Below are 17,006 nucleotides of genomic sequence, written 5' to 3' on the forward strand. Positions count from 1 at the left end.
AGTGCAGCCAGGCAGACAGAGGAGAGCTTAAGTTTGACCAGGTACCAAAGCAAATCATTCGTACTGTACAAATAATATAAATATGACGGTGTATCACAAAGGATTGATATCAAACTGATCACTTGACCCATATTACGTTACTTGCTCTTCGAGTGAATCAACACATGGCGAAATGAAAAGCCGAACGACAATGCTGCTTTTTAGAGAGTCTTAGCTTACATGTGTGTTTATTTCATATTTTCAGTTGTCACCCTCCACGGCTAAACAAAGCGCTCTAAATCGGTTTCAGTTACATACTGATGAACACAACAATGGACATAAGGGGATTCTTTCAAAGAAAACACACTTTTATATATTATGCTTTGTACGTTGTTCAATATATTTCTATGCAAAACAAGAGGAATTTCAATACACATATTCGTGTATTCACAGTTGAAACCAGATATTTACATACACTTTAGGGGAAAAACAGAGAGAGCTGTGTATTTTTCATCACTTTTAAATTTAGGAGTATATATACACTAAGTTTATTGTGTCTTTAGTTAATAAGAAAACTCCAGGCGATTCCATTCTGAGCTTAAGAGGCTTCTGATGGAGTCCATTTGATTAAATTGGTGGCACACCTGTGGATGCATATAAGGCACCCCCAAAACACAGAGCCTGTTTCTTTGACATGGGAAAATCAAGAGATATCAACCAAAACACCAGGAAAAGAATTGTGGAGCTCCATAAGTGTGGCTCAATTTTGAATACAATTTGGTGCCATTTGCAGTTAAGAAATACATAAAATTTCTCTCTTTACTCTTAAATTTAACAAATGTGTTTTTTTTATATTTATCAATCTAAAAAAAAATTAACATTTAGTGTGATTTGATGTTTTACAATTAAAAAACTGTTTGTGTTTTTTTCTGAAGAGTATGTAAATATCTGGTTTCAACTGTGTATTTGATGATGTTGGTGTTTGACTTGATTGTTAGCACAAAGGGGGATATATATTTGTGTTATATGTGATATATATATTTTTTCTTATATGAAGTTATTCTTTTTCAAACAAAACTCAAAACACAGCCTAATAAATTTTCAACTTCACAACATGTTTTTCAGTCATTTCTACCCTGAGAACTGTTTTCTCTTATTTAGCAAACCTAAAAAACAACTAAACAGGCATATTCTGACTTTCCATCGAGAAGTCATTTCTATCAAGTGGAAATGACTTCTGCATATTTTTAAGTTACATTTTATTATAAATTCACCATGATGTCACAAAGTTTGCAGATATCTTAAGACCAGTTTTATCAATATACTCTGGATTGCAATCAGAAATAAATCTTCTATTATTAATTGTATTAAAGGACAAAACATCAATGGCATTTACTGAGAAAGTTTCACAGACAGGTAGAGATGACAGTTGCTGCTTGTCTGTAGAGAGAAAGCCTTTATTTGTCATTAAGCTGTGACGATAGTTTCAACGTAATGGAAATCATGGCGTTAGCTGAACAACAAGCACTAAAATGATAAAGCACTAAAAAACTGTAATGTTGTCCTAAAGTACAAAGAAGATTTTTTTCATAACAGTGTCATGTAAATACTTTCTGTTAATTATTTCTTCCAAGAGGATGTGTGTTTAAATCATAGCAGGGCAGAGACAGTAATATTTGGGCCGAGGTGTGGAAGTCGATGGCCTGTGGGGAGTCGGAGAACTGTTTGAATGGATTGAAGAATCTGCTGTGATGCTCTAGACCAGGGGTGGGCAATCTCAGTCCACGAGGGCCGGTGTCCCTGCAGGTTTTAGATCTCACCCTGGGTCAACACACCTGAATCACATGATTAGTTCGTTACCAGGCCTCTGGAGACTAGACTCTCTTACCTGTGTGTAAAAGTTGGTTTTGGTCTTAAAATTACTGAAGTGATATACAAGAAATGTCCAGGATTAATATTGTTTGTTTTTTTATCCAGTGACCCCCCCCCCCAAAAAAACCCAACAAGTTCTTTACAGCAGACAATTTACTGCATTTTAAAATTGTGCAATCCATGTATTATTAGTAAAACTCCTGGATAACTATGTAACACATTTTACAAATTGTGCTATTAAAATGTTTATTTATTCATCGTCAGTCTTAAGAAAGCTGGGGAGGGCATTCAGATGGTCCCTGCCAGGTCGCGCAGTTTCCCATAAATTGTGCCTGGTTTATTTGCTACATTCAGGCTGAGGGGTCATATGATGATGATGATGATGATGATGATGATGACGATTCTTTCATTGCACAATCAGAAGAAAAGATATAGAAAATGTAAAAAAAAAAATATATATATGGTTGTTAATAATCTCTTCCTTGAACACTTTAAAAACGTCTTAGTCTGTGGGGGCTGGGAAAGTTGTTTGCATTGTTGGTTATTAAGACCAGGTTGAATGTTAATAAAGTAATTCTCTCCTACCTCTCAACACATTAAGTTTTTGCACTTTTAACTAACTAACTAACTTCTTGATGCATTCTCAATCATCCAGGAAAGTAAATCTCCAAAAGTTGAATCTCTTCATCTGGACGTAGCGTTTTGTGGGAGAAACGAGACTGAAGATGTCGCGGCCTTTTACGTTCCAAACACCAAAAAAGTCCAAGAAAAGGCCGTGGGTGGCAACGGGAGTGCATTTGTGCATTTGAGACTGATGATTCTTTACATTCAGCTTTAGCTGCTTGCCACTGCCTTTCTTTTGAGTCTATGTGGAGAACAGTAGGGTGGTTTTTATTACAGGTGTGGCATCTCAAACGATGTGGACAAGCTTTACTCATGTGGCCTCTCTGTAAGCAACCAAAGCATAAACCTTTACTCTTAAGGAATGTCACCTTTTCTTTGTTGGCTTTTAGTTTGAATGAGTCACATACGTCCAAAAAATGATTTTGGTCACAAAACAAGCACCGAGTTTGATCTAACCCTTTGTGGCTTATTTGAATCTGTTCCAGTTTGTGTTTGTCATTGTTCTGTTCTGAAACTACAGCAACAGAAGTAGCAAAGCTACTGCTTTTAGTTTTAAACTGAGCCTTTGAAGGTTTTGAAACCATCTTTTCTTTTGTGTTTTGACTCTCTCCAAAAACAGGATCTAATGCAGCTCTTGTTTGCTTTTCAAGAAAATCAAGAAGATCTTTAAATCTTGCTCTGCGATTGCACTTTTCTGTTATATCAACGACTATTATTCGCCATTTATCACGAAGTCTAAAAGGCAACTTTGAAACAAGAATCCTCATATTGGTTGAATTTTCCAGCTCATCAAGAAACCCGGCTTCATCCATTGTGTTGAAGCAGCTTCTTAGAAAGAATGTGTAAGCTCGTAATGCTGAAGCATCATCAGACTTTAAAACTGACCAGTTAAGAGCCTTGTCTATAAATGCAGATGTTATCTTTGCTCTGCACTCAAGCTGCTTTTTTGCCTCAACATAAGCTGTCCGTGGACTCATGTGCATGCAACTTCTCACTAAAATTCTGGGCTGTCCTGTAGTAAACTGTTCTAAATAATAAAGCCTATCCTGCATATTATCAGTCTTGGTTTCTATTCCTTGCTCAAACGCCTTAAGAAAGGATCTAAAATGCAAAGGATCACCACCAAAAACAGGAATTTCTATAGCTGGAAGCAGTGACAATCTCTGTTGTTTTACAAGCATCTGAGTAATCTCATTTTGCTTTCTCATAATCTCTGTTAGGGCACTGCTGTGAACCTCAACCTGAGAAGAGATTGGCCTTGGGCTTTCCCCTTCTGGTTTAACCTTAGCAGGTGCATGTGTCTCTAGGGGCATTGGCAAAGGTGAATGAACTAAAGGGGCTTTCTTTGTTCTTGAAGCCTTTTGAGCTGTAGCAGCAGGTATGAACTCAGTAGATGTTCCAGAAGGAGTTGTAATCCCGCCTTCTGATTCAACCTCAGCCCTGGAACTAAGGCTCTGCCGATCCTGAGCAGAGGTGAAAATCTGCATTTTTGCATCAGCCTTAACCAACTTAGTTCTTAGAGCCAATGCTTCTTTTCTTGCTTTTAACTGAACTTCTTCCAGTTCAAGCGCATGTTTTTCTTGCAGTGCGTCCACCTCCGCTTTCAAAGCGGCTCTTTCCACTTCAGCTTCCATCAGCGCCATTGAAGCCGCACGCGAGCTTTTACTCCTTAAACTTAAGGCTGCGGTAACATTACTGGGCGCTTTACTAGAGCCCTTGCTGACAGGTTTAGCAACTCGTTCAGAAATCATGTCGCTTGTTTCTTGCGCTACTTGTGAGACACTATCATGCGGCGCAATGTCACTGTCATGAGATGCTACCTTTGGTTCAACATTAGAGGCTGCAATTTCATCCTTTTGTGGATCAGGGTCTGCATTTATCCATGTGTCGATTCCATGCAGAAAGTCTTTAAAACTGATCAGCTTAGGTTCATACCAATCGCTATGATCTGTTTCCTTTTCATCATCGTTCAGCAATCTTTGAACTGAAGTCTGTAAGTCCATAAACTCTCCCAAATAATCATTAAATGTTTTCATGTGTTCATCTATGGAGGCTTTTGATTCTCCAGCATCAATGAGAGCATTAATGTCATTTCGTTTTCTTGTCAGAACGCCAAGCTTCGCTCTGCGTTTTTTAATTAAATTAAAAAGCTCTCTTTCTTGTTCCTCCATTTTAACCAGAAAATTCGTTTCACAAGGTCCAAAAGATCATTCTTTAATACAAATGTTTTATGTTGCAGCTCAGCATCTCGGTTGATCCAAACAAAGTTTCGCGTTTACTCACGAACTTTGCGTCATTTTTTCAGTCCATTCTGCGAAGATCCAATCTTCCAAGTCCAATCTTGCAAGTTTTCCCAGCTTCCAAGTTGACATCCAAGCGAGTCAAAATGATTTTTTGACTTAAATGTCGCGGCCTTTTACGTTCCAAACACCAAAAAAGTCCAAGAAAAGGCCGTGGGTGGCAACGGGAGGTTTGTTTTAGAACGCACTTCTGACTCCATTGTTTAAAAATCATATGCCGTTTATTTCGTGGAAAATTATAAACAAAAATAAACCAAAAAACTTCTTAAAACTTAAAATGAAACGAAAGTTAACTTAATTTGCTTTAACAACTTCAAAAGTGGTCAAAAAATCATTTTCTAACCCTCCCGTCTTCCCATGTGACATTTGGCAAACAAAAAACAAAACATCCTTACCACACCCATCCAGGGTGCTCTTAATCTCTTGATTAATGGGAGGGTCCATAAGCTAATAAACCAATCACTTTCCAAAAGCTTCTCCAATAAAATTACAAATTTACATAACAAAACTATATTCTATCAGTATACATCCTATTCAGTATATTCTTGCAACTTTAAAGAAAACTAAAATGAATACAAATTGCATTTTATAAACAATCAACAAAAATGGCCACAACAGAAGAAGTCACCTGGATGAGTGACGAAACGTTTCTCCCACAAAACGCTACGTCCAGATGAACAGATTCAACTTTTGGAGATAACTAACTAACTAACTAAATAACTAACTAACTAACTACTGCAGTATATTTTTTGTATGAGCCCCTTTTTATGCCTCTTTCAATGATGAAACACTAAACAGTGTCTGTATATTATGCAGCTAATGTTAAATTGTCTATTAATGGTAAAAATCTTTATCCTTGTATTGCTAATAACATGCCCTTTGTCAGAATGGTGATCTGTCCAGGGTGTACCCTGCCTCTTCCCTAAGAAAATTATGTGGGTTACAGTTGCTCCAATAACAGACTAAACTAATTAAACGATACAATATGTTACAGATTTACAAGTTTAAAAACAACACTAATATATTCAAGGATTAACAGCGGTGATTATAAATAAATATCAAGAATACTGACAGGAATGTTACAGGAAAGTAGAAATAGCGTCTTCAAAAGGGTGTAACTATTGCAGTGTCTACAGTGTATTAGATGGAGGAGTTGTACAGGGAGATGGCCATGGGCAGGAATGATTTCCTGTGTTGTTCAGTGGTGCTTTTTGGTAGTCCAGGTACCATCACCCCCAGAGGAGCAATCCGCCCCCAGATCCAAGAGATGTTTCCGTTTACTCTGGGGTGGAGAGAAGCATACAGCCAGCTCCTTCTCCTGGCCCCCCACACCACATGGCGGATTCTATTTCTATTTGATTTATTCCTTAAATAGAGAAAACAATTTTTTTACCCCAAAACCTACAGTGGTAGCCCCATATCAGACAGAAATGGCAAATGATATTAAACACGACCTGTTAAATTAGGTCTGTAGAGTGGGAAATGATAATGAAGCAGTTCATTTAATTTCATTTAAAAATTCATTTAATTAGCTCTTCATATTTCTGGCCACTAGATGTCACCAAAGAGGACAGTGTTAAAAAGCTTCGAGTAATGAACCCTTTTTCAACACTACCTTCAATGCTTTGGAAAGCTTCATTTGGCCATAACTAATATATACACAAATAATTATTCTAGTCCTTATAGATAAACAAACTTTATCAGACGCAATACACAAATAAACACACAGCCAGGTTGGAAGCTGGAAGTTGGAGGGGCAATGCTGGTCTTGATGGGTTCCAATTCATAGCCAGCCCCAAACTCATTTTACACAGTGGGCCACATACAGCCCACTTTGATCTTAAGTGGGCCGGACCAATGAAACTCCCCTTTCTGTCAGTGTAAAGAAGTTACATATTTCACTGTTTTTCTGCGTGACAAAGAAAGAAATCTGTCAGCACAACTCTTTGTACATAAATTCTAAGAAATAAATATGTAAAATTACAGAAGAAGTTCTGGGAATTCATTAAAGAAAAAAACAAATCAAATAAACTACCATGTATGGTAGCACTGAAGCATCACAGTATGATTCATGAACATCATTTTCTGAAGTTTACCTGCTAATCTGTCCATTTAGGAAGCATAAATATTTTGAATCCATTTCACATGCTTTGATGCAAATGAAATTGGCAAATGACAACTTTGTGTACATTCTCTTTGTTTCCATACAGTAGGTGAGTGGTCCTGTTTCACCTGGTGTTATAGTCAACATACTGGGAGGAAGCCAGGAAGTTTTTTATCCAATGTTACCTGATTAAAGTTCCCATTGACACAAGCACCTCAGGATTCTGTCTTTGCACTTTAGCAACAGTGGAGTGGATGACATCACTCACAGTCTCTGCGTCAGATTGGAGGAATGTAAACAATGACAACAATAGCGTGTGTGAATTCTCTGGGCAAATAATAGGGACACAGATTTACAGCCAGAAAGTCAGTGTTAGCACATCCATACATGCTGTTGCAAGAAGGTCTGCTTTGAGTCCCAGGCGCAGTCTCAAGAGTGTGTAGGAGGTACCAGGAGAAAGGCTGTTACCCGAGACGAGCTGGACAGGACTATAGAAAAGCATCAACACACCGTCAACAACCTTTTTTTTCCTGATGAAAACAAGATGATAACTTAAATAAAACCTAATGCACGAGGAAGAAATCTATGATGAAATTCACTGACACTTTGAATAAAAACAAGTAATCTCCTTGTGCAGTAAGGTTAGATGTGCACATTTAATCTGCTGCTGTTAAAGCAGGAGGGAGGGAAGCTTGAAAGTCAATGTTTGGTATGACTTCAGTCTTCAGGAAAGGTTCTCCAGATTTCCTGAAGAACATTCAAAGCTATTTTTTCGTTAACTTTTTCACTTTGCAGATGGCTGTAGACACTCACTGTTGTACCTCTTTCCTGGCCTCCTCAGTGATATACTCCTGTCTTGTTTTCTTTTTAGAATAAATAAATTAATGAATGAATTAAATAAATCTTAATAAATAAATCTTGATAGGATTTGAGTTATTTTTGGTAATGATAAAGGTAGAAGTGTATTTTCTCATTTTACTCAGCTTCAGTAATTGCGTACTGATGAAATTGGGGTAACTGATGTTGCGGGCATGTGCTTGCATTTTGTCACATGCCTCGTAACCCCAGAGACACACAGTGGAGGCACTGATCATGAATTTTCATGAATTTTTATTATAACTTTTCATTCCTTTTCATTCAGAGTAGGGCTGCCACGATTAGTCGACTAGTCACGATTACGTCGACTATTAAAATCGTCGACGACTAATTTAATAGTCGACGCGTCGTTTGAAGCTTTGTAAGATCCCAAAAGACGCAGGAATAAGTAGTAGTATTTAAGAGTGTAATAACGGACTGAAACAGAAGATGGCAGCACTGCATGTACAAGGATGCCAGCTGCCGTTAAACCCCGAAGAAGAAGAAACTGTGTTCCAGAATTCATAGCGCGGCCCAGCGCAGTTGTCAACAATGGCGGCAGCTAGTTAGTTTTAATATTACAATTATTATTCTTTCTGGGTCACAAAATAAACGTTTAACATATTTTCAGGTGTACATTTTACGTCCAATGGATGCATGATCTGATTAGTCGACTAATCGCAAAAATAATCGGTGACTAGTCGACTATCAAAATAATCGTTTGTGGCAGCCCTAATTCAGAGCCGTTTTAATCATTTATTAATGTGTCAACAAGTCTTTGCGATGAGTAAATATCCCCTTGCCAGATGCCAGTTGTTGATTCCAGATTCATGAAAATCAAGGCTGGTGAAATTTTGTGACTTTTGCACAAACACATAAAGACAGATAACATAAACACTCCAGGTTTACATGTACAGTTCAGTTTCTAAGGGCAGTTTATCCGTGTTGCACAAACAGAAGGTAAATTGAGAGAACATTTCTGATCATTCCACTTCTTTAAGTAACCGATATTGTGAACACAGTGTTCATTTGTTCCACCATTGTTTGGCTCACCAACATTCCAGTGGGTGAAATTCACTGCACAACCATCAGACCACATCCATCTGCCTTCTTTATGGATGTCACTCAGTCCAATCCAGGTGTATCGCTCAGCATGATCAAAGTTCTTAATTAATGATTTAACAAACTCCTCTTCCTCCTCATTGTGGATAGACACCAGGTTGGCTCGCTGTGACACACAGTAGAGCTCTGCATCAGCCCAGCTCATGTGTGTGGCCACATATTTGTAGCAGCGGCCATTGAAGCTGTACCAGAACATGGAACAGTTCCCATGTAGTAGTTTAACTCTGTGGTCATCTGAAGAAGACACAGCAGTCAGAACTTGATGAAAACAAACAATAACTGTTTTTGTCAGTGTGACTGAAATAGAAGTGAACTATTTTAGTTCTATTAACACTGAAGTAGGTTTTAGGGTGACACCTTGTGACTGACGTTTTTCTCCATATTCTTTACAGATGCTACATTAGATAAGCATGTCTACACAGCTGACAGTGGGAAAGTTAAGACATGCAGAGAAGTAAGCTGCTCTTATTATGTTTACAAGCAGCTCTTTATCATCAGCTATACGGTATAGTAGAACCCATCTGACATGCAGAAAAAAATCAATGCTACAATCCAACACCAAGATTTTTGTATCACTGACTCTGCTGAAACAGAAACAGCAGAAAAACTTGGAGTATTTGACTAAAATGTGATTAGAATAATAATAATAATGATGAAAAAACATACACACACACACACACACACACTCACAAAAGAGTTAAATAAAAGAAGGGAGGGAAGAGTCAGAATATAGGACAGTTACCAAGTTGTAGCTTGACTTTACTGCCATCAAAAGGAGACTCAGAAGGAGCACCCAGAGCCAGACTGAACAAGAAGAGGAGCAAGATCATGTTGGAGCTTTAAGTCTCAACCTTTGATGAAGAGCTGCTGAAGCTTCTTTGTACAGGATTCCTGCAGAGAGTTGGAGCTGCTTTCTTTTATAGCTGTCTGAGAGGGTGTTTTCACTGATCACTATGATATCATTGGCCAAATGGAACAAAACTCTCCATTGTAAACATCACTAACACCAGGCAGTAAAGACCATCAGATTCTAAAGAAATTAATAATTGCTAAACAGCCACGTCCTCCTGGCAGGCTCAGAAGAACGTGACTGTTTTTGCTGTAATTCTGCATTTATGATATGATCAAAGGCTTTTTCAGCATAATGATTAAACACACAGGAAAGGTTGTTGTAACAGGAAAATACAAACAAATATGGAACAAATTCTCGATTCCTGCAGACAGTTGGAGCTGCTTTCTTTTATAGCTGTCTGAGAGGGTGTTTTCACTGCTGGTGTGACATCACTGGCCAAACGGACCAAAACTCTCAACTATACACAACACTAAACATAAGCCAGGAAAAAATATCAAATTCCAAAGACATGAAGAAATTTTGTTTGTTTTTTGATGTATAATTTATATTTATTGTACCATAAAGGCTTTATCAGCACAATGACTAATCAAACAGGACAGGTCAGAGCTCTAACAGGTGAAAACTCCTGAGTTGCTCCATTAAACAAAGACAGAATGAACTCCACACAATCAAGAGGATCCTCACTTAGTACTGGACCCAGAGACATGTGACTGCTGTGGCAGGCCTGATTGGAGTAAATGACAAAATAAATAAACTATTAACACCTTTGGTTTATTAGGTTTACTTCACTGTTTGTTTGTCTGAATAATTATGGTTTTATTATATTATAAAATCACATTATCAGCAAAAAGAAAACAGAATAAATGACTGTACCAGGAAGAGGAAACAGAAGTTTATGATCCTTTCCAGTAAAAAAAATACAAAAATACAAAACAAACCCTGTGCACAAGCGTTCGTGGCTGGCCTGTTTAGAGTCAATTAAAAAAAAAATGTGTATGTATCTATTTTTTTTTTTTACTTTGAGATATTTACAGTGTACACAAATCTCTAAGCACACTTGTGTCTATTACAATTGTAAAGCATCCAAAATAAAACCCCTGCAGTAACCAGACTAATCTAAAAGCAGATCATTACCACTGCTGTGTCAGCTACACTGTCCTGCAGATATTTGGCACTCATGTGAGAGGTTTGTGTGACGGTCTTAAAGCTTTGTTCATCTGAGCTTCCACCATATCCCTTTACTGAAGTTTCCTGGTAACATTTCTAACAGTGGAAACTGACATTTGGAAGTGAACCTCTATCTTTTTATAGCCTTCAAGTGGTTTGTATATAGAAACTATTGCATAGAGAGTTATTTAGTTACTGTAAGTAGGCCTTCCATAATTGATCCATTTTTATGCAGGTTTCCTGTTATGAAAAAAGGGAGTGGAGAGCTCACGTTTTAACATCTAAACTAAATGTTTCATTTTGCCAAGAACGACTTTTATGATACATAAATTACAGTACAGCAAAGTTCAGGTACTTGTGTCAGTAGTATTTGGTGACCTGCACAGCGGACTCCATTCCTACAATCAAACATGAACAAAGAGAAAAGGTGAGAGAGGCTGTCCGCTCGGGAGTGCAGAAAGAGAGCATGACCTTCAGTAGCTTCAAGTGTTAAAGGATCATTTAATCCTACATTTACGAGTTCATGAAGTTTTGAGATTTAAAAAACAAACAAACATGCTTTTACAAACACCACAGTCACTGTTTCTTTTTAAATGACATAAAAATTAACAGAGAATTACTTTTTTAACAATATATTTTAGAAGCAAACTGGGCCATAGTTAGCAAAAGGTAGAAGTCAACACAGTTAAGCATCAAAAGGAAAATATGATTTCCATCCACTTAATCTGAAGTGTTGACAGATCCCCTTCTGGAGATTATTTATAGTGCCAAAGTCAAAGATGAAAGTTTGTCCATCAAGGCGAAAGTTGAAATACACAGAGAACAAAGTGGCTCTTATCATGTTTATTAGCAGGTCTTTATCATAACTCTATGATTTAGCAGAAACCATCTGGTATGGAAAGAAAGAAAAATCCACACTATAATCCTATACTAATCATTTTTGTATCACAGAAGTTGCTGAAACAAAAAACATCAGAAACATAAAAAAACATATTCTTGGAGTGTTTAACTAAAAGGTGCTAAAATTACAAAAAAGACAAACAGAGGTCAAAGTAAATAAATGAAAAAAGATCCAGAGTACAGGACAGTTACCAAGCTGTAGCTTCACGTCACTGCCATCAGAAGGAGACTCAGAAGGAGCACCCAGAGCCAGACCGAACAAGAAGAGGAGCAAGATCATGTTGGAGCTTTAAGTCTCAAAGTGTGATGAGGAGCTACTGAAGCTTCTTTGTACAGGATTCCTCCAAAGAGTTCATGCTGCTTTCTTTTATAGCTGCCTGAGAGGGTGTTTTTACTGCTGGTGTGACATCACTGGCCAAACTGACCAGAACCCTCCACTGTAAACATCATTAAACAGAAGCCAGAAAAGACCATTGAATTCCAACGAATACCAACACGTGACTGTGACTGTTTTTACTGTGCAATTATATTCTATTGTGTCATAAAAGGCATTGATTAAGTAAACAGACAGGGCAGAGCTTTTACAGGAGGAGAAAAGAAGAGACTCCAGAGCTGCTTTAGTAAACAGAGAGACAACAAACTCCCTCCATGCAAGAGGATTTCTTTCTTTTTTGCGTTGATGCTTGGAAGATAACTCTGACAGTAGGAGGGTCTGAGATTTCAAAGGCATCTGAAGTCTTTATCTTTCCCTAAGAATCAGTAAGAAATGTAAATTCTATAGAATTACACATACAGCTTATTTCCTTGATTTTTATTCTGTTGGATGCAAACAGTTTTACAGCAACTTTAATTTTCTGTAAGTTTTAATATCTGATCCTGACAGGACACATATTGGTACTTTCTGACCTTGTACCAAATTTGCACGAGCTTATAAGCTGAAGTCTTTTTACATGTATTATTTCCTTGCTCTTAGCCCATTAAAAACCATCAAGGTTGCAGCTGAAGGGATAAATCTAAAACTGTCCTTTTAAACATTTAATAAAACTTGTTTAAAATCTGTTTCTCTTCTGTCTTAACTGCAGCATGCTCTGATATTTGTTTAGGATACAATAATATTTTTGCCTGTGAATGTGAATGAAAATGATGAAGGACAGTGGATAGAATAGATTTGTTTACACTCTTTACATTAAATCTTTATTTATTTCATTGTTAAATTAGGAAAAATAGTGCAGTGATTTTATACAAATGTTTTGAGCTTGTTTGTGTTAGTGTCCAGCACACATGGAAATATAATTTTCAGACTTTTGTACTTAAGCACACTTAATCATCACCACAGAAAAGCAGATGTAAAATCAGTGAGTTTAATCAGTAATAAGCTGCTCAGTGCGAGAGTTCAGCAAACACAAGAGAATGTTTTCAAATGTATTGTTGTTACATAACAAGTCTGTGGCCTGGTTGAAATGCACACAGTGCTCATTATATACTCTGTTGCTCAGCTCTCCATCATTTCTAAGAACAAAGCTGGCTTCAGTTGCATTAACCCAAATCCATCCTGACTGAGTCACTGATTCCAATGACATTAGAAGAGTAATAAAATAAAATACCATCTAGACTGTTGTGAATTCTGTGAATTTAAAGTTTTTCTACTTGTTGTTAAATTTTTGTTGAACACAATTGTTAAAACTGGCAATTTCTCCCGAGGAGAGTAGAATCTTATAATACTACCAAGAGTGATATTATGATGCCACAGTTTTAATGAACAGAGCTCTGAGCTGAAAACTGTTTTCTCTTATTTAGCGAACCTAAAAAAAACTAAACAGGCATATTCTGACTTTCCATCGAGAAGTCATTTCTATCAAGTGGAAATGACTTCTGCATATTATTTTTATAAATTCAACATGATGTCACAAAGTTTGCAAATATCTCAAGACCAGTTTTATTAATATACTCTGGATTGTAATCAGAAATAAATCTTCTATTATTAATTTTATTAAAGGACAAAACCCATCAATGGCATTTACTGAGAGTTTCACAGACAGGTAGAGATGGCAGTTGCTGCTTGTCTATAGAAAGAAGGCCTTTATTTGTCACTAAGCTGTGACGATAGTTTCAATGTAATGCAAAAAGAAAAAATGTAATGTTGTCCTAAAGTACAAAGAAGATTTTTTTCATAACAGTGTCATGTAAATACTTTCTGTCTATTATTTCTTCACAGCCGGACACAGACAGTGATATTTGGGCTGAGGTGTGGAAATCACTGGCCTTCTGTGGGGAGTTGGAGGACTGTTTGAATGGTCACCTAATGTGTGACAAAAGAATCTGCTGTGATGCTCTGGACTCTCTTACCTGTCTGCAAAAGTTGCTTTTGGTCTTAAAATCACTGCAGTGATTTACAAGAAATGTCCAGTATTAATATTGTTTAGTTTTTTATCCAGTGTAAAAATGTTAAGAGATTTTTACATTTACTTACTTTGATAACCTTTATTTTGCTTAAGTATAATTTCTTGTGAGAACATGATGTGCCTGCAACCTACAGATTAAGGAACAGAAGCATGCGTGAGGAAGTTACAACGTCACACACGCTCAGGCAGAGACAGTTCCAACCTGAAGCTGATATGACAAAAGATACTAGTTCCTCTTGTCTTATTGATAACGGCCACTCATGCGATAACCATATCTAGAGATGTTTTTCTATTACGTATGCTCCACCTAGAGATGCTGTATAATCTATTCTCTGCTATAAAATAAAGAATGGACTGAGGCTCTGCGCGACTTGCTTGTGTCCTGCCACGCAGTAAGCTTCGCCCGTGTACACGAAATAAACTGAGTTTGTGTTTCTTGCTCTCCTTCCAGGTTTTCCTTTGACAAAAAAAACCCCCAAAACAAAACAACAAGTTCTTTACAGCAGACAATTTACTGCATTTTAAAATTATCCATGTATTATTAGTAAAACTCCTGGTAAGATGTCTACCTAACACATTTTACAAATCGTGTAATTAAAATGTTTATTTATTTATTCATCGTCAGTCTTAAGAAAGCTGGGGAGGGCATTCAGATGGTCCCTGCCAGGTCGCGCAGTTTCCCATAAATTGTGCCTGGTTTATTTGCTACATTCAGGCTGAGGGGTCATATGATGATGATGATGATGATGATGATGATGATGATGATGATGATTCTTTCATTGCACAATCAGAAGAAAAGATATAGAAAATGTAAAAAAATATAGATATGGTTGTTAATAATGTCTTGCTTGAACAGTTTAAAAACTGCATGGTGGCTCATTAACACCAGGATGAATGTTAATAAAGTGTTAATTCTCTCCTACCTCTCAACACATGAAGTTTTTGCACCTATAGCTAACTAACTAACTAACTGACTAACTAACTAACTAACTAACTACTGCAGTATATTTTTTGTATGAGCCCCTTTTTATGCCTCTTTCAATGATGAAACACTAAACAGTGTCTGTATATTATGCAGCTAATGTTAAATTGTCTATTAATGGTAAAAATCTTTATCCTTGTACTGCTAATAACATGCCCTTTGTCAGAATGGTGATCTGTCCAGGGTGTACCCTGCCTCTTCACTAATGAAATTATGTGGGTTACAGTTGCTCCAATAACAGACTAAACTAATTAAATGATACAATATGCTACAGATTTACAAGTTTAAAAATAACACTAATATATTCAAGGATTACCAGAGGTGATTATAAATAAATATCAAGAATATTGACAGGAATATTACAGAAAAGTAGAAAGAGTGTGTGCAAAAAGGGTGTAACTATTGCAGTGTTTACAGTGTATTAGATGGAGGAGTTGTAGAGGGAGATGGCCACGGGCAGGAATGATTTCCTGTGTTGTTCAGTGGTGCTTTTTGGTAATCTCAGTCTCTCACTGAACGTGCTCCTGTGACTAGCCAGCATGTCATGGAGTGGCTGGGAAGTATTGTCCAGCATTGTCACCTGAAGACATCACATCGGTCTTAGAAATGTTTTTTTAGTAATGTGTTTTTTATTTCTGTTTAAAAATAAATAATAAATATAGCAATTTGCTGACGTTAACAGTCCGTTAACACTCAGAAGACTAATCTACAAGCAAACACACACTGTGTGGTTTATAAAAAAATAAAATAAAAAACTTTAACAATGGCTAGCAAACTAAAAAAAATGAAACTAGTGCTGATTTTCTCCATTACAGTGTTTAAGAGCAGGTTGATCATCGTCACATTCACTTAATCTACTGCTGCCCTCAACACTCACACTCGCTAAACATAGTCTATAGCCCCAGGTCAAGGTACCATCACCCCCAGAGGGGCAGTCCACCCCCAGACCCAGGAGATGTTTCCCTTTACTCTGGGGTGGACACAAGCAGACCTGCAACAGCAGGGAGGCCCACACCAGACAGCCAGCTCCTTCTCCTGGTCCCCCGCCCCAGATGGCAAACACAGACCTCATACCTCACTCTGCCCACTCATATGTGGTGTTGCTGCGTGCTGTTCTAAAGTGTCATTTAAAACATGGGAAGGGCATGACACTCTCTGCTAGATGCCGTTCAGTGTGCCCAAGCCCCAAGGTCCCATATGCATACTTTATGAGAGTGTAAGTAATGTGAATGTCTAGGTTGTGGAATAAAATTGAGGCACAGGTGGCCAAAAGGGGACAGAGGAGAAATGCCTCCCCTGCACCTCAGTGACACACCTGTACCTCAAGGCCCTGCATGAGTGGTGGTGTGATGGAGCGGGAGAAGGGAGGCAGTTGGGGATGGGGAGGGAAGGACTGGGGTGGACAAAGTACCCCCTCCCTGGAGCCAGGTCCCCCGCTAACCCCAGTAGGCACCCGCGTTCCCCGAAATCCACCAACAGCAGGGGATCCGGGGCCCATCCAGACCGGGGACCGGGGACAGCAGTAACACCACCAAGCCCCACAGAGCCCGGGGCAACCCACCCAGCCCACGCGACACGACCCCACCGTAGGGGAAAACTACACCCACCCTAACATTCAACATTCCATTTGATTTATTCATTAAATAGAGAAAACAATTTTTTCACCCCAAAACCTACAGTGGTAGCCCCATATCAGACAGAAATGACAAATGATATTAAACACAACCTGTTAAATTAGCTCTGCAGAGTGGGAAATGATAATGAAGCAGTTCAATTAATTTCATTTAATTAGCTCTTCATATTTCTGGCCACTAGATGTCACCAAAGAGGACAGTATTAAAAAGCT

At 37.9% G+C, this 17,006-nt stretch overlaps 1 protein-coding gene across 1 annotated transcript; it reads right to left on the reverse strand.

Annotated features, from left to right (window-relative positions):
• Positions 1-8,659: 8,659 nt before the first annotated feature.
• LOC120435528 (lactose-binding lectin l-2-like) lies at positions 8,660-12,069 on the reverse strand. Its single transcript, XM_039605302.1, has 2 exons — positions 11,993-12,069; positions 8,660-9,090 (listed from the first exon to the last, which is right to left on the reverse strand). The coding sequence occupies exons 1-2, from the start codon at positions 12,054-12,056 to the stop codon at positions 8,660-8,662; spliced, it is 495 nt and encodes a 164-aa protein (XP_039461236.1). The 5' UTR covers positions 12,057-12,069.
• Positions 12,070-17,006: the final 4,937 nt, after the last annotated feature.

The sequence above is a fragment of the Oreochromis aureus genome, linkage group 22 (genome assembly GCF_013358895.1).
Source record: "Oreochromis aureus strain Israel breed Guangdong linkage group 22, ZZ_aureus, whole genome shotgun sequence".
NCBI lineage: Eukaryota > Metazoa > Chordata > Actinopteri > Cichliformes > Cichlidae > Oreochromis > Oreochromis aureus.

Excerpts from the sequence above, each read along its gene's own strand:
- LOC120435528 (XM_039605302.1), bottom strand. The coding sequence starts at position 12,056 with ATGATCTTGCTCCTCTTCTTGTTCGGTCTGGCTCTGGGTGCTCCTTCT. Across the intron at positions 9,091-11,992 it reads TTCTGAGTCTCCTTCTGATG|ATGACCACAGAGTTAAACTA; the intron begins GCAGTGACGTGA and ends TGTCTTCTTCAG.